The 26,752-nt window shown below is 38.6% G+C and overlaps 1 protein-coding gene across 2 annotated transcripts in view; it reads right to left on the bottom strand.

Moving 5' to 3' along the window:
- The window catches only part of LOC101746051 (neuroglobin), a 142,682-nt gene that overhangs the window by 42,275 nt on the left and 73,655 nt on the right, over window positions 1–26,752 (bottom strand). For both annotated transcript variants that reach the window (XM_004926782.5, XM_021348409.3), the window contains exon 2: window positions 3,773–4,176. In XM_004926782.5, coding sequence (XP_004926839.1) covers window positions 3,773–3,963 — 191 coding nt within the window. In that variant the 5' untranslated portion in view covers window positions 3,964–4,176. The remainder of the gene's footprint in view (window positions 1–3,772; window positions 4,177–26,752) is intronic.

Genomic DNA, 26,752 nt, shown 5'->3' with positions numbered 1-26,752 from the left:
ATCCACTACGTAAATGCGCCACCCACCTTGAGATATAAGTTCTAAGGTCTCAAGTATAGTTACAACGGCTGCCCCATCCTTCGAACCGAAACGCATTACTGCTTCACGGCGGAAATAGGCGGGGTGGTGGTACCTACCCGTGCGGACTCCCAAGTGGTCCTACCACCAGTCATTACGCAAATTATAATTTTGCGGGTTTGATTTTTATTACACGATGTTATTCCTTCACCGTGGAAGTCAATCATGAACATTTGTTGAGTACGTATTTCATTAGAAAAATTGGTACCTGCCTACGGGATTCGAACACCGGTGCATCGCTTCATACGAATGCACCGGACGTCTTATCCTTTAGACCACGACGACTTCAGTCTTGTACTGAAATACTTCATTTTAATAATCGTGACTTTTAACAAGTTTATAAAGTCTTCAGTTCAAAGAAACGTTCCAATAAGTCTAGTTTCGATCGAGCCTAAGTGGACTAAATTTCCCCTGAGCCGTCGGTTCGTTTCCCTTGAAATGTGACCACGACATGGATCTTCGGTTTTAATGTAAATTGAATTCGCGGCGAGCCACGAGCCACGAGCTGGATCGTAGCGGAATCTACATTTTGTTTTATTAAGCAAATTGGAATCGTCCTCCAGTAATAGGTGTCGTTCGTGGTTCCGCATAGAGCCATGATATTGCATTTAAGCTACTCAGATATACAGTCAAACCTGGGTAAGTGAGAACTGGATAAGTGAGAAAACTCTATAAGTGAGAGTAATAGCCAGGAACCGTCATTTTAAGCTCCCAAAACCTCTATTAGCGAGAAACAGAAACCTCTGTAAGAGAGAGTCGTTTTTCCCTCATGGACCTCCATAAGTGAGACTGCTACTTATCTATACCTCTATAAGCGACAGTCTTTATTTATTTATTGACATTATTTGACATTATTTCGAGCGATGTCCAGTTTCGGAGTCATCTGGAAGGCAAAGCCAAGTTGGCGTCCAAAATGCTGGGAGTCCTCAACAGAGCGAAGCGGTACTTCACGCCTGGACAAAGGCTTTTGCTTTATAAAGCACAAGTCCGGCCTCGCGTGGAGTACTGCTCCCATCTCTGGGCCGGGGCTCCCAAATACCAGCTTCTTCCATTTGACTCCATACAGAGGAGGGCCGTTCGGATTGTCGATAATCCCATTCTCACGGATCGTTTGGAGCCTCTGGGTCTGCGGAGGGACTTCGGTTCCCTCTGCATTTTGTACCGTATGTTCCATGGGGAGTGCTCTGAGGAATTGTTCGAGATGATACCGGCATCTCGTTTTTACCATCGCACCGCCCGCCACCGGAGTAGAGTTCATCCATACTACCTGGAGCCACTGCGGTCATCCACAGTGCGTTTCCAGAGGTCTTTTTTGCCACGTACCATCCGGCTATGGAATGAGCTCCCCTCCACGGTGTTTCCCGAGCGCTATGACATGTCCTTCTTCAAACGAGGCTTGTGGAGAGTATTAAACGGTAGGCAGCGGCTTGGCTCTGCCCCTGGCATTGCTGAAGTCCATGGGCGACGGTAACCACTCACCATCAGGTGGGCCGTATGCTCGTCTGCCTACAAGGGCAATAAAAAAAAAAAAAAAAAAAAAGGAGGAACAAATGAAAAAACAAATTACAAATTTAACATCTGCTATTTTATGACTCATTCTTAACTGTTGTGGAACTTTCTTCCATTGTTTTTGTATTGTTTTCTCGTCAATATTGAACCTATTCTATTTTGTGGAACTAAATAACGTTGTTATATTATCGCATTCTTTTCGAGTGGACACGTGTGCCTCTGTACCGTCCTGTTTGTCGGACTTACTCAGTTTATCGTTAATCAATTGCGAAGGAAAGTTCTGTTCTGCATCATGTCAAAACGGAAAATTAAAGTACTGTCATTAAGTGATAAACTTAAAATAGTGAATGCGTCTGAATCCGGAAAATCGCGAAATGAAATTCAGAGGGAGCATTAGCGTGAAACTCGGGTTAGTGAGAAACCTCTATAAGCGAGAATGAGATTGTGCTCCCTTGAACTCTCGCTTATCCAGGTTTGACTGTATTCGTTTTTGGGGTAATAAAAATTGCGAAGAAAGAAAGAGTTTTTCGTATTGTTGTAAAGGCTCAGCCAGGAGGGGTGGGATTAACTAACAACTGCCCGAGCGCCTCCGAAGGAGACCTAACAACTTAAGAGCAATTGCTTCGCGAATGAATCTACTACCGGATCGGAATGGCGACCCACTGAGAAAATCCGGCGAGAAACTTAGCGGGCTGATGCATGGATTAGGTTGCACGTCGACCTCTTTGTCGATTTCGACGAGTACGGTTACTGGGGTTCCTAAGCCTACTCCTAGTGATAGCGCTGAAGACGTCTAATGCAAAAGTTATTGGATTTGATGGATCCGTAAGGACGTGTCTAGGGCGTCGACGTTGACTGGCTCCTGCATGATCAGGATTCGGGGAGTAGTCAGCGGCGGCAACGATAAGGCGATTATCATGACGTATAGCCTTATCGAAGTAGCGTTCCGACGCTGACTTCATGTATTTCTGGATTGATTCGAGGTCCAGGTCGTCGTGTAGGTCAACGTTCCTCACGAAACGCGAAGCCCCAATGGCTAACCTGCAAAAGCGGGATTGTAGGGATTGGAAGGTATCTATGTGTGTGCGGGCCGCGTGAGCGAACACCACAGTCGCATAAGTCATGGTTTACTGGACTGCAACGCTCTCTAAGTTATCAGCATATCGCGATCGTCACTTACAATTTTCATGCTGACTATATCTGCTACGATACAGTCATCCGATCCCATTTCTGACGGGTGGCCGCAGTCTTTAATATCAGATGGGTCGTGGTGTGACCATCCAAAGCGATATAATGCGATAGCCGGCATTGGGCGGTGGTGTGTCGTATGAGTCTTTATATTGTTACGCCGGTAAGAGTAACGCCATCTATTTTCGAATAGCAGAAACGAATGTCAAAGGAACTAGTAAAATCGAGAACGCTCGAGAAGTACAACGCCATCTATTATCAAATAGCGGAAACACATACTACTCGACTTGTCAAGAATGTTCTCGATAACTGTATGGATGTCGACTATAAAATCGTTGCAGAGATGACACGAAGGCAGTTAGTAATCGGACTTACTCGAAACGAAACAGCAAACGGATCACTTGAAGTGAAGCGGAAGAAGTGAATTGAGAATTTTAAAGTGTTCGTTAAGTGTTCTAGATGTTAATACAGTTTTGATTTGTATTTCGGTAGAAATTTTATATGTTCCAAACCCCGGCGCGTAACAATATAGTGCAGTTGAGACTTCAACCTCATATCAGAAGCTTGGTAAGGCATTAACGACGTTGTGATGTCTTTGTGCCTGATAACTATTCTAAAAAAGAAAATTAAGCTAGTAATGGTATAAAATGCAAATGAGTGATGAACATGATTGAGTCGGCACGTGTCTAATCTCAATTCTAATTTCGTGCTTTTCAATATATTTGGAACGGGTATCAATAAGCTATCAGAGGTGACATTGAATAAAAGCTTATTTACGAATCTAGAAAAATGTATAAAAAAGAAAATAGATTGAGCGTCCTATATATGTATCTTTTTTTAAAAAAAAATATTGCTCTTGTTGGCAGACGAGAATACGGCCCACCTAATGGTGTGTGGTTACCGTCGCCCATGGACATCAGCAATTCCAGGGGCAGAGCCAAGCCACTGCCTTCCGTATCTGTGAAGATTTAAATAGATTAAATATTTAGGTACTCACTTTATAAACATACATATGCCGGTCTTCTCCATTGCTCTGGAGATTCCTTTCCACGAGGCCAGCATTGAGTACTTCTGTTTTGCCGTGAGAGGCAGCCGAGGATCCGTGGCTGGTGGGGGACCATCGGTGACAGGTCCGGCGTTGTTCCCACGACGCTCAGACGCTGCCAATTTACCGAGCTGACAACCCATTTTCACTACACTAATTTATCATATCCACTCAGCTTTAACTATTAACTAACATTTGTGAATGTCTTTAATTCGCTTTCCAACAAACACATATTGAGTAATGTTCATAAGGCATCGCTCTGAGATATAAGAGTTTTATCTTTCAGAGGATTTTATTAGCGTCCCCGTCGGTTCTGTTCTTATCTAATCAGCGGGCGGAAACCCAGCGTCGGTTACCTGAAAGAAAAAATGTTACGTTATGAGATTTCGGATTTACGAATAAAAATTCTGTTTTATTTATTTTTATGATCGTTCGAAACACGAATGTATTGAAGTGTATTTTTGTGTCAATAATTTACATCGTAAATTTTGTTTGCTGGTTCATTATTAAATGCTATCACACTCCGCACAGCTTCTCAACATAAGACCTAGTGTCGAAGTCCCATTTTTTTTTAAATAACTACTGTCTAAGCGTTGAAGGCGAAACATTGACTACTTCACGACAGAAACAGTTTTATAGGCTGCGATACCGATTTGGTGGTGCTGCATTTGCTAGGGCAACAATACACCCAGGCTGAGCCCCGTCAGCTCACCCATCCACCAAGGTAAAGTCAGAATGGCTCCTCGAAGCTAGTGATGTATAGAAAGGTAGAACAAAGTAGAAATGGATCGAATGGTGGCACCTAGCTATGCGGGCTTGCAATACTCTCTACCGTCTAATGTTGACAATCACACTAAGGCCAGTGTTAGCAACACTTCGGTTTGAGCCCCATGAGCTCACCTACATGTTAGGGCGAAGCTGAAATAGCCTCTCAAAGCTATCAGCAAAGGTACGGAAAAAAAGTTGACAGCGATGACTTAACTTATGTGTCAAAGTGTTAGCAATGATATCGGGCACTATGCTTCCTAGTCACTAATTAACTTTAGGTGGGCGTAATTTAGTTTACCCATTTCAAACAAGCAAAATAAGCTTTATATTTTTCTTAAACATAATGATCACTTAGTTATTAATTAGGTTCTATCCGACTGTACTTTTGATGAAACAAGGATAGGTCTGCACTATGAACTCTTTTTAAATGTTCGAAATTAGTTTTAACTCATATTAAACATTTAAATGCAAGAACATTATCACAAACGAGTGAATAATAGGCTAACGTGGTGTTAAGTGGTTACTAGAGTCCATAGACATTACAATATGAATGTGGTGATCCACCTTGAGACATGTGGTCTACCTCTCAACTGTATAGTACAAAGGATTTCTACTGTGAAGCAGTAATGCGTTTCGGTTCGAAGGGCGGGGCAGCCGTTGTAACTATACTTGAGACCTTAGAGCTTATATCTCAAGGTGGGTGGCGCATTTACGTTGTAGATGTCTATGGGCTCCGATAACCACTTAAGCCCAGGTGGGCTGTGAGCTCATCCACCCACCTAAGCAATAAAAAAAAGATTTTGGTTAGTATCAGAGTAGTCTCTGGAAACCAAAATTCCTAAACACCATTCTATCCAGTCGCATCATTATGCAAATATTTCGCGCCTGCATTAAATCCATTATGATTATCCCATTCGGCGGTTATCTAATTCGAACTAAATTTTAATAGGAATGTATTAACGATATTTGGCTTAAGCGAGCTTTTGCTAAATACGCGACATTTATCTTTGTAATTAAAGGTACGTTTTATTAGGTACTAGCGACTCGCCCTCGCTTCGCTTCGAAAACTGTAATTTATTATTGATTTCTCCACTATTTAATGGATGTTATTATACATATAAACCTTCCTCTTCAATCACTCTATCTATAAAAAAAACCGTATCAAAATCCGTTGCGTAGTTTTAAAGATTTAAGCATACATAGGGACAGAGAAAGCGGCTTTGTTTTATACTATGTAGTGATTAGTAACAACAGTTCGATGTTCTTAATTGAACTTCATGAACTTCAACGAAGCTTTTTTTTATTGGCCGAGCAGGCAGACGAGCATACGGCCCACCTGATGGTAAGTGGTTACCGTCGCTCATGGACGTCAGAAATGCCTTTTCATTGTTCCAGCCATCGATATGCATTTCGTTCGTTTCAAATAATATAATAAAACACAAAAATAAAAATCTATTACTTATATAAACTTATTACCCGGTATACAACAAAGACTGGCTTCAAGCGTTTTGCATATATAATCAAAGACAATCTTGCTTTTAAAATTGTAAGACGCACAAGACACAAGCTGTGAAAACCCAAAGGAAATACAAAATAAACTACGCTTATAAAATTTTCATCTTTCATATTTCCTCTTAGAGTCCTTTGCCTTTGGCCTGATAGTCTTTTAGTCTTAGTATTTTGCCTGACAGTCTCTTAGTCTTAGTCTTTTACCTCCTGTAACAGGAGAAAGGATTATTAGTTGTATAAACTATGTATTTATCTTTGCTTTTGAGACTTTTTTTATTTTATCAACATCAGGCCAATTTCGATAAAGAGACTAAAGTATTTTTGTCTAAAAAATATTCGAACGAATTTTTAGATACAATTTATAGTGCCTAACGAAATAATCCTTAATTAAATTATTACGTAAATATTTCAACTAGAACATTACTTAATTGATTAACGCGACGCGACGAGCCGAATTAATTGTCGTTTTTTAAAAAAAAAGTGTGTTGTCGTGGGACACCGAATAGGAACGAAGTTCCTTATTATAAAAATATTCATTTTAAGTTCTATTCGAGGTATAAAGACAATAATTATTCGGGTATATATTTTTATTATAATTTTGTTATTGATAAAAATTAAAAAAAAACTACTTTACAAAGTTATCAACTTTATTTTATTCACAATGATTTATTAAAAATATATAGTAAAATATGTTATTTTTGTACGTTATTACAAAGTTAAGTCGTACACTGTGTGCATTACTAATAAAAATCTTACGTTACGGACGTTTTTCCCGGTTAGGGTACCCCTCCGCATCGTCCCATAAGGAACTTCGTTCCAAAAAATTCGTCTAAATTTGTACCTAACGAAATAATCCTTAATTTATTTATTACGTAAGCATTTCAACTAGAACATTAATAAGTTGTAATATTAATAAGATTTCCGTGAACTTAATTGATTTATAATAACGCGACGCGACGTGCTGACTTAATTCGCGACACATGGAGACCGAAGCGACAAGATTCGTTCACGGCACATTAGAGCTGACGTACGCACGGGACTTGTATCGTGACAGCCGCGAAGGATGTGTGCTAACACGCTAACAAGTACTATTGAAAACAAGCATGTTTTGAATTAGAATTGTCTACGATTTTCGCTAGTTACAAAATTAACACGACAAGACGATCACGACCGCTCTATTAAGAGCTAAACGGTTGAGGACTGGAGGAGGTTTACTGGTGGTAGGACCTATTGTGAGTCCGCGCGGGTAGGTACAACCCTGCCTATTTCTGCCGTGAAGCAGTAACGCGTTTCGGTTTAAAGGGCGGGGTAGCCGTTGTAACTATACTTGAGACCTTAGAACTTATGTCTCAAGATGGGTGGCGCATTTACGTTGTAGATGTCTATGGGCTCCAGTGACCACTTAACACCAGGTGGGCTTTGAGCTCGTCCTCCCACTTAAGCAATTAAAAAAAAAATTACCAGCCAATTTCGTTTTAACAACACAAAATTTAGGCAGTGGCTTGGCTGTGCTTCTGGCATTGCTTACGTCTATGGGCGACGGTAACCACTCACCATCAGCTGGGCCGTATGCTCGTCTGGCTACAAGGACAATAAAAACAATTCAAGTACAGTAAATACACAGTTTTGATAAAGCAGAATATATGTTTTGGTGTCTCAATTACATCTATCAGGGATGTCCGACAGAAGTTTAATATTTAATAACTTTCAAATAATAAATTAAAAGTAACAAATCATTAACATAACGCTGTATTTGTAAATAATTTACGACATCGCTTATAACTGAAAATGAATTGAATCACCGATAAGAATTTAGCGCGTTTGATAACAAAGATAAGCACAGTTCATTCAGCTGAGTCTTATTGTTTCACGACGCGATTGGAACTTGCTTCAGAACAAAACGTATTCAATTTAAACGCAGGGTTGTAGAATAGTATAGTTCAGATATTTATTTTGCTATTATATAAAACGGTGCTTAGAAAATTCCTTAAAATTCGATGAAATTATTGAATCAATACTTCAAAAATTCCTAATAAAATTCTTACTAATTCCTCGGAAAATGTAAGCTTATTATTTTTATAGTTGTCGCGTATAATTCGAAGGTTAATTTGTGATTCCTAATTTTCATGTCTGCGTCCACACTAAGCCGACCTGTCAAAAACAGGTCGCTTGGGTAATTGATTAACAGTTTGCTTAGTGCGAGTTTTTTAACGTTTTCGATAGCGTAAAAGTTAACTTAAACTTTGTATGGAGTTGGAACCCTTGCCTACGTGTGCCGCTAGGAGCGCTGTTCCAACTCCATACAAATTTGAGTTGAGTTCTCACTGGTGGTAGGACCTCTTATGAATCCGCACAGGTAGGTACCACCACCCCGCCTATTTCTACCTTTAAGCAGTAATGCGTTTCGGCTTGAAGGGTGGGGCAGCCGTCATAACTATACTGAGGCCTTAGAACTTATATCTTAAGGTGAGTGGCGCATTTACATTGTAGATGTCTATGGGCTCCAGTAACCACTTAACACATGGGCTGTGAACTCGTCCTCCCATATAAGCAATAAAAAAGTTAACTTTTACGCTATCGAGAACGTTAAAAAACTCGCACTAAGCACACAGATCTCACCTTGTTAAGTGAATTGAGCTCGTTGTGGTGTTTCCGTTGTCGGTTTGCACCGTGTCAGATTCTAGAGCTAATGGGAGCTGTTGCATTTGAATAGTGGAAGGGAAATCGAATTGCGAGGCGCTTTACGCGCTCGGTAAACGTTAGCACGCTGTTCCTGACATTGACGAAGACGATCCAAGCTAACTGTGTTTATTCCAAATGCATGTATTCATAGGCGTTCCTATATTTCTTATATGGATAAATAGTACTAGACTAAACATTTTCTATACCATAACAATTAATAATCATGAGGATAACAAATTATCACAACGTTTTCAATGATATCGGACATCGAACAAATACATTTTACGAATAAAACAATGTAAAAACAAAACAAAACGGATAGCTGAGGAGATTCTAAGCGGTCTAACTTTTCGGCGACTACGAGTGCATGAAACTGTATTAGCTTTTTTATTTATTGCTTAGATGGATGGACAAGCTCAAGCAACGTAAATGCGCCCCCACCTTGAGATATAAATTCTAAGATCTCAGTATAGTTACAGCGGCTGCCCCACCCTTCAGAACGAAACGCATTACTACTTCACGGCAGAAATAGGCAGGGCGGTGGTACCTACTCGCGCGGACTCACAAGAGGCCCTACTACCAGTAAAGGTCCTACCACCAGTAGCTGAAACGTAGGAGAGCGTAAACCGAATGCAATGAAAGATTATGCAGCAAACGTAACATTGCAACGACAAATCGAATTCTCATTCTTTTTAATTTCGTTGGCGACTGTACTTGTATGACGTAGCATTTAAATTTTTTCCCCTCGAAATTACATTGTCATAGATTTAACACGGCCATCCTAATTCGCATTGATACAATATCTGCTTCGTAAATAAATGCGGCATTGAACTAACCGCTTACATTTGTACATATTTAGCTACGTTTTGTGTGTTTAAATATCTCGAAGAATACTAAGATATTCTGAAATCTGTTAAGTGCTTTTTGAAATGATTTACTAATTCCGTTTTTGTCGTGAGTAAAATATTTATATTTTTCATATTTCTGTTTGATATTTCGTCTTCTCGCATTAAAACTGTATAATCTCAAAACTTACAAATTTTACAGGAGAGTGTTTTAAAGGTTTAACATGTGATATTTTTAATATTAATCATCTTCGCAACATTTATTTTTTATTTTTTCCAATTACATTATCTGTCTCTTAAAATAAGATAAAATTATGTATGTATTAATTTTGTTATAGTAGTCAAAATACAGGTAAGCAAAAAACAAAAAACTAAGCTACGCTCTTTTGACAGTATTAACAAGAAAGATACTGGCGATGCCAAATTATTCCGCATATTAACTCAATTTCGAAGATTTTTGGAAATTGTCCACTTTTAATGCGAAAAGACGATTTGTGTTTGGGTGTGTGGCTACTTTCAAATTAAATTACTTAGTATAATAATGAAAACACAGCACGGCGTTTTGAGATATTTATTTAAAATGGCCTAATTCCCAGAAATTTCTCGTCAGAATAATTAGAATGAACGTTGCCTTTGTCCTTCCAGGAAAAACATAATATATAAGACTGTGGTATCCTGTATCCAAACTCTGTAGTGGCATGAATGCTATGCGCTATATACAAATATTAAATTCTTTTCTATCTGCAACTTTGCGTTATGAAAATAATTTTATTTTTGTACTTGAGACATGACCTCTCATATCGATAGTTCACCAACCTGACTAGACTCGGCGCGTCAAAATACAGCTCGTGGAAACTGAGTATTATCTATTACGAACGCTTGTGTGCGTGTTTTTTGTGTGTGATGTGTATGTCATATTAATGTGTCAAATGATGCGATCGACAAAAGACTTTTTAATTGATTAGATGGTTGGACGAGCTCACAACCCACCTGGTGTTAAGTACTTACACTGGTGTTAAGTGGACATCTACAACGTAAATGCGCCACCCACCTTAAGATATAACTTCTAAGTATAGTTTTACTACGGCTGCCCCACCCTTCAAACCGAAACGCATTACTGCTTCACGGCAGAAATAGGCGGGGTGGTGGTACCTACCCGCGCGGACTCACAAGAAGTCCTACCACCAGTAATTACGCAAATTATAATTTTGCGGGTTTCATTTTATTACACCATGTTATTCCTTCACCGTGGAAGTTAATCGTGAACATTTGTTGAGTACGTATTTTATTAGAAAAATTGATACCCGCCTGCGGGATTTGAATACCGGTGCATCGCTCAACACAAATGACCGGAAGTCTTATCCTTAAGGCCACGACGACTTCAAAGAAAGTCTTATCACGTTCTATCATGTCAATGGAGTGGTAATTCTTTGGATATATTTGTACATCTTCATCTACATGTACATCTTCACATCAATAAGATTATTGATGTGGTTGGTGTCTGGAAATAAAAAGCACATACGGGTATTTTAATCGCGAAGCATTTCTAGGTTTCGATTTGAAGGTATGATTTCAATACAATAGGGACATTAACGTTATGTCTTAAAGTGGATGGCATTAGTGCCTTTTTGGGGTATTTTTTGAGATACACTCTGGGTCTGAGCGCTCGTTAAAAAAAAGAACACGACACAAACACAAAACGGCGTGCCCCCGAGCGCATCAACAGAATTCCACCCTCACAATAACATTTAGCCCATGTAAAATCATTACAATAACTTCAAAAACGAAATGTTCCACCCGACCAACGTGTTTCCGCAAAATTTCAGCGACTTTTAATGGCATTAGCACGAAACTTGGAGGCTGGATCCACTTCAAAGTTGAATTGTGACCGTCGCGTCGGTAATTTAATTTCATTTGGCCCTAAAGCGGGAAAGGGTTGCGCCGTCCTTTAATTTTGTTAGTGGCCATCTTGCCAGACTCCCAGTTATTTAGCATGAGCCAAGAGAACGATGAATCACAGTAATCAGTATGAAGATTCAGCTAATTGGAGTTATTTAAACGAGTGAGATAAAACGTGATCTTCAGTGCTTCAATTCACTTTCGGTTGACTCATTTTTAAATAAAATTATGTTCAATTTTGTATACTTTAATAAGCCATTTTATAATACAATTGAGGCTACGACCTCAAGTCTCAAGTTAGGACGTTCTGTTATCTATGCACTCCGGTAGCCACTTTATTCTAAAGCTAGCGGCCCGCTCCGGCTCCGCTCGGGTCTATAACAAAAATATCAACGATATTTGAAATTGTTTTTTTTTTTAAAAGGAACACTTATTGCGGCACAACATAATAATAGTTAGACATATGCTGTAGCGACACTTTTTGTAAATAATAATGTGTTCTACAAAGTCGTAGTACATTCTTTTATTCTATCATGAATAGTTTTCGCAGGGCACGCGATGTAAAGAATATTTTAGGTAATTTTTTTACACCTTGGGTTACATTATTAGAGTTTTAGCAATCCCTAGTTTTTTTCAAAAAAGATTATAGCCTATGTCACTCGGGAATAGTGTAGCTTCCAAACAGTGAAAGAATTTTTCAAATCGGTTCAATAGTTTCGGAGCCTATTCAATACAAACAAACAAACAAATCTTTCCCCTTCATAATATCAGTATAGATAGGCAATAGGCTAGTCAAAGCACAGAGCATTAAACAAACACATTTCTATTCAAACACATCGTATTATCTACTACAAACAGCGCTCGTCTCTGTCTGTGTCCCTTTAGATTAACGTCTTTACTTAAAAGTCAAATTGAAAGCGGCTCCAAATGTAATCCTTAATGATCTGTTTCCGTGATTTCGCGGATATTAATGTTTCAGCAGTAGACATTTTTCTTCTGTAACAAAATTCCCTTTGGACATTACATGAATATCTTTGACGATGTCGGATATTTTTTGCGAGTTCTATAACTGAAATATAAGATAAATTTCATAATATTGAATCTATGGTATGTTTGGGAAGTATCGATATTGGCAAGATGTTTCACCGAGCGATTCTATGTATAGATGTAGAAATAATATTTATTCTGCAGAAAAGAGCTATACGTGCTATTTATAACATGCACTCAAGGGAATCCCTGAGGGAAAAATTTAAAGAAATTAAAGTTCTCACTATGCCTTCGCAGTACATCTTTGAAAATTTGATGAATGTTCGTAAACATATTGAGGAGTTTCCTAAAATGTCGGACATACATAATAGAAATACTAGGAACAAACACAAGCTTGTTGTGCCGATGAGTAGGTTACATAAGATACGAAATTCATTCGGGTGTTTGTCTGTGCGCCTGTACAACAAAATCCCACAAGATGTTCAGAACCTACATATACATAGGTTTAAGAAAACTATTAAAGAACATCTGTGCAATAAAGCTTACTATAAAGTCAATGATTATCTAGAATTTGCACAAAGTGGGAATGAGTTGCTCGCTCCGGGCATTTCAATATTGTAATAATTGTTATGTTATAATACTCATGTAAAAATGAATATTTAAAAATAATCTAATATTAAAAAAATAATATAATATTTAAAAAAAAAGAAAACATGCCCGCTGAGTTTCTTGCCAATTCTTCTCAGGACGGAGGCTAGTTTTTGTGAATTGGCGGTAGTTCTTTTGACGTTCAACAAGTATGACGTACTTTCATTTATGTTGAATATTTTTTTTTTGATTTGATTTGATTTGATATTATTTCTTCGTACGTTTCTTCTATATGCGTTCAATAAACATTTAACTAATCGTAACTGAAGACATGAGTGGACAATGATATGATACATTTGTTAATTTTGAGAAAACGGGCAACAAATTTTTGTTACTTGTAATTTTTCTTCGTAGATAGCTCTAAAATCTTAAATCTCAACTTCTAAAAATGCCCGTGAAAAGGAGTTTTAAGATCTAATATGGTTTATAGGCACATAACATCTTCATTCAATGTAAAACTAAAAAAACTCAAAAATCTTAAAAACGGTACTTAGTCCCTTCATCCATTCATGTCTTCAATTAATTTCGGTAATTGTTTTTGACACTTCACGGAAGGTTTCAAATTAAAGATATATGAGATTCGTTTTGGTTCCAAAAATGGTATTTTTCACCACTTCGATAAAGCGGCACGACACGAGAACCCTCTCGTCGTAGCCGCCGGTAACTACATTCCCGATCCTGCGGACAGAATGGAAAGCAGTCGACGTCGCCCCAAACACGTCATTTCGGGTCCTCCCGATCCACTAACGATGCTTTTAGGTACCTCAAGCACCGGTCATCGTTCTCGTCGAACCCGTCGCTTGCGACGAAGGGCTCGACGAGTAAATTAACCCTCAGACACAGCCCACTGAGTTTCTCGCTGGATCTTCTCAGTGGATTGCGTTTCCTATCCGTTGGTAGATTCTGCGAAGCACGGCTCTTGCTAGGGTTCGTGTTAGCAACATCATCAGGTTAAAGCTCCGTGAGCTCACCTACTAGTTAAGGCGACGCTGATATAGCCTCACAAGGCTATAAGCTTAGGTAGGAAAAAAAAAAGTATTTTTCATTAATCTAGCGTAAATCGCAACCAAGCTTGCCCAATCCTATCCCCCGAAGCCAATAGTTTCGGTGTGTTAAAAAAAAACTTTAATCAATGCATACTGAATGTATTATTTTTACAAGATTTGATAATAATGATGAATAATCGAAGTCTGATGTCCAATTCTTTTTTTCTTTAACGAAACCACAGTTTTTATACAAGAGCCATTCAAACAAACAAGTAAATGAGTTAGATTATCTGTGAGAACCTATTACATTGAGTAAACGCGATTAAGATAATGTAGGAAATCTAATTTGGCAATAACAAGGCACTTAAATAGAAACTCATTTAGTAAACAGATACTTTGCCTAATATCTTAAACAATAATTTAGCTAATGTTTTAACCAATGAGAATGATTTCGAAATACGAGGTAATGTACATAATTGATATATATTAGATCACCATGTAGATTTTTGAGGACACGAACTAATGCATATTACATAGCAGATGTAAGGCATAAGATAGATTATGTAATATATTATAGTAAGAATAATTTGATAGCTAGTTGAAGTTTGATTACGTACGCTTTTTACGTTACGTTTTTTACTGGTGGTAGGACCTCTTGTGAGTCCGCACGGGTAGGTACCACCGCTCTGCCTATTTCCGCCGTGAAGCAGTAATGCGTTTCGGTTTGAAGGGTAGGGCAGCCGTTGTAACTATACTGAGACCTTAGAACTTATATCTCAAGGTGGGTGGCGCATTTAGGTTGCAGATGTCTATGGGCTCTAGTAACCACTTAACACCAGGTGGACTGTGAGCTCGTCCACCCATCTAAGCAATAAAAAAACTTCAGGTGGGCCGTGAGCTCGTCTATCCAACTACGCAATAAAGAAAAAAATAAGTAAATTATCGAATAATCTATTTAAAAATGTGGTATGGCAGTATTTTTGTAACCACTGCTAGCTGTATGTGATTGACACTTAAAATTGGGGTTGCGGCAGAGACGTGGTAGTATATATATCTCCACGTAGTTTAATGGTAGGCTGCAACTTGGTTGTGCCCCTGGCTTTGCCGATGTCCATAAGCGACGGTAACCACTTACCATCAGGTGGGTAGGTATGCTCGTCTGCTTACATATGCAATAAAAATAATAATCGCAAAGCTACACTAATATGGTTTATGAACTTACCCTAACACAGACTCATCATTACCATGGTCACATTATGAAAATAGAGTTAGAAAGTTAGACTTCACAGACACTCATTTAGAAATTATGGATTCAAAGGTTAGTCAACCGTTTTTATAGCACTAGTAAAAGGAGATATGGGGCTTATTATCGACCTGTTGTAGACTAATCCACCTCCTCCTAAAATAATCCGATTCAGTGGTCAGATGGCCTCGTATGTCCAGTGAATCATGACCTTGAATTCCGTACAAAATATATGACCTCGAGGTCTTCGTCAGGTTGTTCGTATCTCGAATGTGTTTTCTTCTAGTCCTTGTAATATACAATATAATCCTAGCGGATTTCGTTAAATATGTGATGTTTAATTATAATTAAATTATTTCATGTCAAGAGTATTTTATGTATAAATATTTAGAAGGTTTTTTAAAAATGCTTCATGACTAAGAGAACTTATCTCGGAAGCCTGCCTCCCTCAACTTAAAATAATGTACGTTAAAATATAGTATTTTATACAATTTCCGTGTGCCGTAGACATAATTAAAGCTGAGTTTACAGTAAATCTCGTGTTTATTATTTTCCTTTTCTTTTTACTACCTAGTCGTTGGTAGCCTAAGGGGCTATTTTACTGGGGGTAGGACCTCTTGTGAGTCCGCACGGGTAGGTACCACCGCCCTGCTTATTTCTGCCGAGAAGCAGTAATCCGTTTCGGCTTGAAGGGTGGGGCATCCGTTGTAACTATACTAAGACCTTAGAACTTATATCTCAAGACGGGTGGCGCATTTACGTTGTAGATGTATATGGGATCCAGTAACCACTTAATACCAAGTGGACTGTGAGCTCGTCCACCCATATAAGCAATAAAAAAAATCCAACTTTGCACGGATCGGTAGGAGCTCACGGGCTCAAGCCGAGAGAATTGCTAACACTAGCCTTAGCAAGAGCAGTGCTTCGCTGAATCTACTACCGGAATTGCGACCCACTGAGAAGATCCGGCGAGAAACTCAGTGGGTAAATTTATTTTCATTTTATTATTTTCCGACATTACGAGTAGTTTAGTTTTCGTGGTCCCGGGTGAAAGAGTTTTCTTCGTTAAAATTTGAGTCTTGTTCTAACTAACGTCAGATATTCTACAAAAATTAATATTTGGAAATATTTTATGTTTTAATAATAAAAAATATGAAATTTAATTTTTTTTTTCTGGAACTTCAATAAATACTAAATTAGTCCTTTATGACCACGGAAACAGCAATATATTCGAAATGTCAGTAACACATCACTACATAGTATAAAACAAAAGTCGCTTTCTCTGTCCCTATATCCCTATGTATGCTTAAATCTTTAAAACTACGCAACGGATTTTGACGAGGTTTTTTTTAATAGATAGAATGATTGAAGAGGAAGGTGTTGGCATCTATTTTCAATGCCGCTATGGCGAACTGTATCTTTCCCGCGGTGTGGAAAGAAGCGGACGTTATCGGCATACATAAACCCGGTAAACCAAAAAATCATCCGACGAGCTACCGCCCGATTAGCCTCCTCATGTCTCTAGGCAAACTGTATGAGCGTCTGCTCTACAAACGCCTCAGAGACTTCGTCTCATCCAAGGGCATTCTCATCGATGAACAATTCGGATTCCGTACAAATCACTCATGCGTTCAACAGGTGCACCGCCTCACGGAGCACATTCTTGTGGGGCTTAATCGACCAAAACCGTTATACACGGGAGCTCTCTTCTTCGACGTCGCAAAAGCGTTCGACAAAGTCTGGCACAACGGTTTGATTTTCAAACTATTCAACATGGGTGTGCCGGATAGTCTCGTGCTCATCATACGGGACTTCTTGTCGAACCGCTCTTTTCGATATCGAGTCGAGGGAACCCGCTCCTCCCCACGACCTCTCACAGCTGGAATCCCGCAAGGCTCTGTCCTCTCACCCCTCCTATTTAGCTTATTCGTTAACGATATTCCCCGGTCGCCGCCGACCCATTTAGCTTTATTCGCCGACGACACGACTGTTTACTATTCCAGTAGAAACAAGTCCCTAATCGCGAAGAAGCTTCAGAGCGCAGCCCTAGCCCTAGGACAGTGGTTCCGAAAATGGCGCATAGACATCAACCCAGCGAAAAGTACTGCGGTGCTCTTTCATAGGGGAAGCTCCACACGGATTTCCTCCCGTATTAGGAGGAGGAATCTCACACCCCCGATTACTCTCTTTAGTCAATCCATACCCTGGGCCAGGAAGGTCAAGTACCTGGGCGTTACCCTGGATGCATCGATGACATTCCGCCCGCATATAAAATCAGTCCGTGACCGTGCCGCGTTTATTCTCGGTAGACTCTACCCCATGATTTGTAAGCGGAGTAAAATGTCCCTTCGGAACAAGGTGACACTTTACAAAACTTGCATAAGGCCCGTCATGACTTACGCGAGTGTGGTGTTCGCTCACGCGGCCCGCACGCACATAGACACCCTTCAATCTCTACAATCCCGCTTTTGCAGGTTAGCCGTCGGAGCTCCGTGGTTCGTGAGGAACGTTGACCTACACGACGACCTGGGCCTCGAATCTATACAGAAATACATGAAGTCAGCGTCGGAACGGTACTTCGATAAGGCTATGCGTCATGATAATCGCCTTATCGTAGCCGCCGCTGACTACTCCCCGAATCCTGATCATGCAGGAGCCAGTCACCGTCGACGCCCTAGACACGTCCTTACGGATCCATCAGATCCAATAACCTTCGCACTAGACGCCTTCAGCTCTAGGAGCAGGCTTAGGGACCTCGGTAACCGTACTCGTCGAACTCGACAAAGAGTTCGCCGTGCAACCTAACCCATGAATCAGCTCGCTGAGTTTCTCGCCGGATCTTCTCAGCGGGTCGCGATTCCGATCCGGTAGTAGATTCATTCGCGAAGCAGCTGCTCTTGAGCTGTTAGGTCTCCTTCGGAGGCGCTCTGGTAGCTGTTAGCAAATCCCACCCCTCCTGGCTGAGCCTTTGCTCGCCCACCTGTCCTGGTGAAACTGGAAAGGCCTCCGGGCCACCAGTAATCCTTCAATCATAAAAAAAAAAAAAAAAAAAAAAAGGAAGGTTTGTATGTATAATAACATCCATTAAATAGTGGAGAAATCAATAATAAATTACAGTTTCCGAAGCGAAGCGAGGGCGGGTCGCTAGTTATTAATAAATATGTGATAGTTTCTTCCGTTATTGTAAAATTAAAGTTGACGACAACATAAACATAATCTATCCACGGACACAAAGCTCAAGTGAAAATTACGTGAAGCTTGAAATTTCGAAGCTTTCCAGTCGAAGCTACCCCGCGTAATTCTAAACTTTCTTTGCAAAAGTTAGAAGATAAAAACTACGGTTAACGTTTCTTGATGTTCTTATAACTTTATGATAATCGTAATTTTATTACTCTCATGTAACACGTGTCTTTTGTCAAAGGTCACGGTTCTAACACGTGCTAATGTCATCAGCTATTTGAAAGACGTATGTACGTCAAAACAACTATAGTATAGTATAGTATAGTATAGTATAGTATAGTATAGTATAGTATAGTATAGTATAGTATAGTATAGTATAGTATAGTATAGTATAGTATAGTATAGTATAGTATAGTATAGTATAGTATAGTATAGTATAGTATAGTATAGTATAGTATAGTATAGTATAGTATAGTATAGTATAGTATAGTATAGTATAGTATAGTGTAGTATAGTATAGTATAGTGTAGTATAGTATAGTATAGTATAGTATAGTATAGTATAGTATAGTATAGTATAGTATAGTATAGTATAGTATAGTATAGTATAGTATAGTATAGTATAGTATAGTATAGTATAGTATAGTATAGTATAGTATAGTATAGTATAGTATAGTATAGTATAGTATAGTATAGTATAGTATAGTATAGTATAGTATAGTATAGTATAGTATAGTATAGTATAGTATAGTATAGTATAGTATAGTATAGTATAGTATAGTATAGTATAGTATAGTATAGTATAGTATAGTATAGTATAGTATAGTATAGTATAGTATAGTATAGTATAGTATAGTATAGTATAGTATAGTATAGTATAGTATAGTATAGTATAGTATAGTATAGTATAGTATAGTATAGTATAGTATAGTAATTATTAGTAGTACTATAGGTATTTTTTGGGGGATTTGATTTATATTACATTATTCTTTCTTTTTTTTTTTATTGCCTTTGTAGGCAGACGAGCATACGGCCCACCTGATGGTGAGTTGTTACCGTCGCCCATGGACTTCAGCAATGCCAAGGGCAGAGCCAAGCCGCTGCCTACCGCTTAATACTCTCCACAAGCCTCGTTTGAAGAAGGACATGTCATAGCGCTCGGGAAACACCGCGGAGGGGAGCTCATTCCATAGCCGGATGGTACGTGGCAAAAAAGACCTCTGGAAACGCACTGTGGATGACCGCAGTGGCTCCAGGTAGTATGGATGAACTCTACTCCGGTGGCGGGCGGTGCGATGATAAAAACGAGACGTTGGTATCATCTCGAACAATTCCTCAGAGCACTCCCCATGGAACATGCGGTACAAAATACAGAGGGAACCGAAGTCCCTCCGTATTCGATTATTACTCTGTTATTGTGGAAATTTTTCGTGAGCATTAGAGGTAGAGAGGAGAATAAGCGACCATCTCGAACATTCAATTGAATTGTTTTATAATAGTATTATACTCTCAATGGCTCTAAGTAATAATATCAGAGCGCAAAGTTATAACACTGCCCTAGTGTAGGTATTTCACACCCTATTTGCTGCGCCCTTACTACAAGTCGAAGGAACCACTCGACTAGTATTTGATGGTAATCGAAACAATAAGTAAACATTTTTTATGAGTATTAAAATTACTAAAGTTGGAAGCAAAATCGGAAGAAGGGTTTTTATATTGCCCTTGTAAGCGGACGAGTTTATAGTGTATCATGGACGTTAGAAATAGTAAGATCAAAATCTAGGCGCTGCCTATCGCCATAATTTCTAAATTTGATTAAAATTGTAGATAAAAACTCAATAATACAGATGCTTAATCATTGACTACTAATCCGTGAATTCGTCTGGCAGTAATAAATTTCCATCAGGCTACGTTATACTAAACTACATAAATATGTATAATATAAACTGAAAAAATGCGGTATATTGAAAAAAATTTTTAAGATTGACGGCGGCTTGGCTCTGCCTCTGCCATGTTGATGGCCATAGGCGACGGTAACCACTCACCATCAGGTGAGTCGTGTGCTCGTCTGCTTACAAGAGCTATATAAAGAAATGCTTTCATCCATGAACTTCAGTTTTTTTTCTACCTAAGCTGATAGCCTTGTGAGGTTATGTCAGTGTAACCCTAACGTGTACGTGAGCTCTCGGGGGCTCAAACCTAGAGGCGTTGCTAACACTAGCCCTAGCAAGAACAGTGCTTCGCAGAATCTACCACCAGATCGGAAACGCGACCCACTAAGAAGACCCTGACCTGGCGAGAAACTCAGTGGGCTGAGTGTGGGGACGCAACCATCTTTCGTGATACAATTTATTTACCAATCTGCAGAGATGTAATGGATATATAGTGTTATAATTCAAGAAACCTTCTAAACCAAATTCTTGAAGGATGTTAGGCAGGTGGCCGCTGCAAAAACTCATGCCAAATCCCTATAACGCTAAGAGGACATTCTGCGTCGACCTCACATAATGGGCAAGAAGAAGGGTTCATGTTAAAATTAATCACAAGATACGCGTGTCTGAGTCCTACAATCTCCAAGTTCAACAAATTCCCTATTACTGGCGGTAGGACATCTTGTGAGCCCGCACGGGTAGGTACCACTACCCCGCCTATTTCTGCCGTGAAGCAATTAATGCGTTTCGGAAGGGTGGGGCAGCCGTTGTAATCATACCTTAGAACATTTCTGAAGGTGGGTGGCGCATTTACATTGTAGATGTCTATGGACTCCGGTAACCACATAACGTCAGGTGGGCCGTGAGCTCGTCCACCCATCTAAGTAATAAAAAAAAAATATCATTCAATAATAATATCGTTGTATTCTTCGACTTAACAACTTCACTATTTCTTATCTCGATCTGTTTTAGTTGACAATAGACACATCCAATAACAAATGAAATCAAACATTAATATTTAACGCGTTCTTATTATGTACATATTTAAAATAATGTTATGATAATAATATGAATTTAATTAGTTTTTATTTTTAGAATCGTTGCTATTATTGTTCACAAACAATTTTTTTTTATGCTACCAAAGTTTTTTTTTTTTATTGCTTAGATGGGTGGACGAGCTCACAGCCCACCTGGTGCTAAGTGGTTACTGGAGCCCATAGACATCCACAACGTAAATGTGCCACCCACCTTGAGACATAAGTTCTAAGTTACAACGGCTACCCCACCCTTCAAACCGAAACGCATTACTGCTTTACGGCAGAAATAGGCAGGGTGGTGGTACCCACCCGCGCGGACTCACATAGGTCCTACCACCAGTAAATCGAATTTAAATCGAACACTGAATGAGATTTGTAACGTTGGTATAGCTTGAATCGATTGCGCTCAGAGCGTCCGCGCTTAATCGATACGCCCTATCTACACAGCGTACTATATACATACATAGCAACATGCACATACATATGTATGTACAGGTAACGTAAGCGTACGTGTGTCGCGAGCAGAATCAAGCCCAGTTAAACGTAATACCGTAAATTGATTCTGAACGATCTGTTATGAATTTTATTGATGAAAATCGACGCTCGAGAATTTGTCGCTTATTTTCAAATTGACGCCTCCACTGAGCAATAAGGGATGCGTATAAAATTATTTTCGATATGACTGAACATTAACGTTTTGTCTACAAGTAATTAATTAAATGAACACTAATTAGTAGTGATTGGATCGTATTATGAGCTTTTGGACGATGAGAGAGTCGGTATTAAATAAAATTGAGACAATGACCTCATGTCTCAAGATAGGCTGCGATATTTATGTCATGATATCTAGGACGTTAGCTAGTTTATCGAGTTCAAATATAAAATAAGTAAAGTTTTGATTTTTGAACCACAATATAACTTACATGCTGTGAACGATTTCTATATTATTTCTTTTTTTTTGTTATCTTGTTGGTACTGATCAGGAAATTAGATCGATGTTATAAAATTATTGTATTATGATCGATCCTTCGTGCATATACTTTTTATGTTATCGGATATCTTAAAATCAATGAAAGAACCCGTGAGCTCACCTACTGGTCCGGTAGCTGGAATAGCCTCTTAAGTTACCGGCGAATGGGTAGGAAAAAAAAGTGAACATTCATAATATGTATTACCAGTAATACTATTCTTAGTGCTACCCCAAACCGGAGCAGTAATAGCTTCACGGCAGCAATAAATAATAATAATAATAATTTCAAAGATCAGCTCATAATTTTTCGGAGTTCGCCATCACGGTCTAATTTGAATCGGTCATACATTCGTCGTCATGGCAACGGTGCGATTTACACCAGCAATTTAATTTTATCGGCTAAACCTATTACCTAATTAGATGAAACTTTCTCCCGACGAGGTAAAGTTAACGCTAAAAAGCTCTTTTTACTTTAGTAGAGAGCAACTTTAGCACGATCGGTATTCGCTAGTTTAATTTATGATTGAAAACTGATCCTTTTTGTTGAGTAATACAATTAAAAAGTTTTAAATAAATAAATTAATAATGGCTAGACGGTGCGATGACCTCCGCACGGTGGCCGGCAAGAAGTGGATGAGGAGAGCCGCATACCGGGCTCAGTGGTGTGGATTGGGAGAGGCCTATGTCCAGCAGTAGACGACTGTGAGCTGTTGATGATGATGATGATGATGATGATGAAATAAATAATAAAATAAATAACAGATTCTTTACGCATATACATACGAGTACATCAGCACAAAACGTTTCAAATAGCCCATACGTTAATTTCAAGTTAATGTCTAGTTGGGTGCTGGCATTTACTTTGTTGATGTCTACGGGCTCTAGTGGCCATTTAACCAGGCGGGTCACTTTATTAACTACGGCAATTCGAACATTCTGTTGAACATCAAATTCTCTCAGCGTCAGAACTTTATCGATCGGAAGGCGTAAGAAGATATTTCTTACAAAAAAAATTTATCACGTATTTTCTAAAATGGTGCTATTCATAAATATTAAATGAGAACGAACGTAGAGAGCTCTGAACGGACATAAAATAAACAATCGGGTTTCAATGGAATTTTTCTTGTTTCATTGTTTACGTTTACCCATAAAAATATTCTTCTGTATTGAAATTCCTAAAATCTTCCGGATTTTTTCCTTTGGGGCCTTTTCAAGTGTCTGTCCTAAGCTACATCCTATTGTTGAATGTCGTAATTAAGTTTGTAAGCATTATGTTTTTATTACGCTTGCAAATCTCGTAGCTACCTAGTTTGAGTGCGAAGTTATTTTCACTAATTGTAAGTTGTTGTGCCCAGCAAATAAGTACGTATGAAGTTTACATTAAACATACCTGTGTGGTGTATTATTTATGGTCCTTGTCGGCAGACGAGAATACGGCCCGGATGATGGAGAGTGGTTACTACTGCTCATGGTTAACAGCAATTCCAGGGGCACAACGAAAGCGCTGCCTATCGCTAACCACCCTACGCAAGATTCGTTTGAAGAAGGACATGTCACAGCGCTCGGGAAACACCGTGGAGGGGAGATCATTCCAGAGTCTAATGGTACGTGGCAAGAAAAATCTCTGGATACGAACTGTGGATGTTTCATATCATTGCCAATGTTGGAATACGTCATGATAACTCCCAACCCACAGACACAGTCCGCTGAGTTTCTTGCCGGATCTTCTCAATGGGTCGCGTTTCCGATCCGGTGGTAGATTCTGCTCTTGCTAGGGCCAGTGTTAGCAACTCTCCGGCTTGAGCCCCGTGAACTCACCTACATGTTAGGGCGAAACTGAAATAACCTCCCAAGGCTATCAGCATAGGCAGGAAAAAAGAAAAAAAAAGATAACTTCCCATGAGATGGGTTAGTTAGTAATCGCGCCATTATTTTTGGGAATCATAGAATACTCAACGGGAAAGTGAGTTACAAACATTTTCTTCGTTTTCAATTATTATTTTTATTTTGTGTTCCAAAGTCAATGACGGACATAAGCTAAATGTGGTCACAAACGATTGCGGTAAGCGAACATTAATATTTGAATATTTTCAACTGCGTAGTTTCGCGGTGAACCCCTTCCGGTCGCAATAATGTTTTACCGCCTTTGTAAATTTTATATTAAGATACAAACTGGGGCTTCGTGGATTTGTTTTACTTTGAATTGCGCTATGAATTCTTAACAAAATATTTGGTCTTATTCAAAGTAGGTGCGTTTAAGATAAAAACAAAAATCTCGCTGAAAGAATAAGATATTAGACAGAATACGAACGATACGGACATGTGTAAGTTGTCATTAAGATCATTATGATCATCAAGCCATTCTGTCAACGAGCTGTCAACTTATGGTTATATGGTCTTTCTTTCATGCAATGACTTTTTGGCGGAAACGCGAGAAGTGAAGTTGTGTGATTTGTTTTATTTTGTTTAATGTTTCTTCAGGTTTAAATGTGTAATAACGGTGGTTTATTAACTGTTTAATATTAGTGAAAGTGCACAAATGTGGGAAAATGAAACAATGCCACTGGACGTAACTTCTCGGAATCCTCCAAAAAGTCCAGTGAAAAAATCTCAGTAAATGACCACCATTTTTCTGAGATTATATTTCATCCCATATCATCTCATCTCATTCCATTTGATTTCATTCTTGTTGATTTAGTGTCTCAAATTAATCATTTTCATTTCATTTCATTTTTATTTATTTCATTTCATTTCACTCCATATTATGATTTTTCATAAAAATAAGAATATAAATTAAAATAAGACATGACCTAAAGGTCTTAGTTACCATGTCATAAAATCCCTCAAAATAAAATCTTTCATGAAATAGGAGACAGTTGGAACCACAGAAATAATATGGAACCCTTAGTCTAGACTCCACTCAACAGTATCAGGTTAGTAAGTTGAAAGAAAAACGTTGTCTCCTCCACCCTCACAGCGATAAATCGGTGCCTACTGCGAGCTTGTGCCATAGTCAATCTTCAGTGTAATCTACTTTTAACTTCAGTTCCGATCCGGTTCAGGTACTTCCCGAAGTTTCTGATGGAAGGTTAGGCCTCCTCCGGCAAATCGACGACAGTCAGCCAATCGCCAGAGATACGCGCCATCTACGAATTGTATTTACTCATCTATATGTACAATGGGTTTGATTTACTTGGTTCCAATCGAATAAACCGCTGATTTTGTATTCGCAAATTAATAAAAACTAGTGGTCCCGCAGTAGTCGAAATTCAACTATAATTACCTAATTGAAATTATAAGTTTGAAAATTATTATGGCTCTATTACTGTCAGACTTTTAAACTTCTATAATCATATATTTCGCCAAGACTACAATATAAAGAAATAATATTAAAGACAAACTATATTAATCTATTCTCAATTTGACCACAGACTATAAACAATAAGAAAACTTGACAATAAACAAAGAGTATATGCGTGTGTGTGTCAAATACATGGTAGTGTGCGTAATGTTTTTTTTATTGATTTAATGTATTATTAATGCATAATTAAAAACAATTTTAACATTTTGTACTCCTTCTCTATATTCTCTATAAGTGTGGGAAGTTTCATACTCCTCCTTTTTCCTTCACGTATTAATATATAGATATAGTATTTTTACTTTTCGTTATTTTCTAATAAAAACTTTACGTAAGAGCCAACCAAAATTCCCTGTTTCAATATAAATTTAAAGCAACACACAAAACTTTTATGAATCTATCATATTTTTTTACACATAATGCTTAACAATAACCTAAATATAGTTCTAAGAAAACGATGCGCGTTTCGTGGGCGTCTAATTTTCCACTCTAAGGTTAAACCACAAGATTGATCTGAGAAAACAAATATAGTATTGTTATGATCTTTTGACGTAACTGATTGATGCTTTACATGAATAGTCATTTAATAAAGATATGATTTGTTTACCCTACGAAAGAAAGAAGTTGTTGATGGTTTCGTGCAAACAATTTTCGTGTGAAATATTGACTGAACACTACCTAAGACCCTTTATTTTCGCAGCGGTTCGTCATCCGACGCGAGCTCTGTGGTTATGTGAGAATGTAATCTACCAAACAATCGCGTTGGTATTCCACTCAAGCGTATGATTTCCGCCAAGACAGAACTCGGAAGCGATTGAACGCATTATTCTATACAATAATCCTATATAGGTGGCAGGTTATATACATATTATGAAGAAATACTTAAAGTT

This window comes from Bombyx mori, chromosome 18 (assembly GCF_030269925.1).
Source record: "Bombyx mori chromosome 18, ASM3026992v2".
In the NCBI taxonomy this organism is placed as follows: domain Eukaryota; kingdom Metazoa; phylum Arthropoda; class Insecta; order Lepidoptera; family Bombycidae; genus Bombyx; species Bombyx mori.
This window is presented reverse-complemented; position numbering and strand designations above follow the sequence as displayed.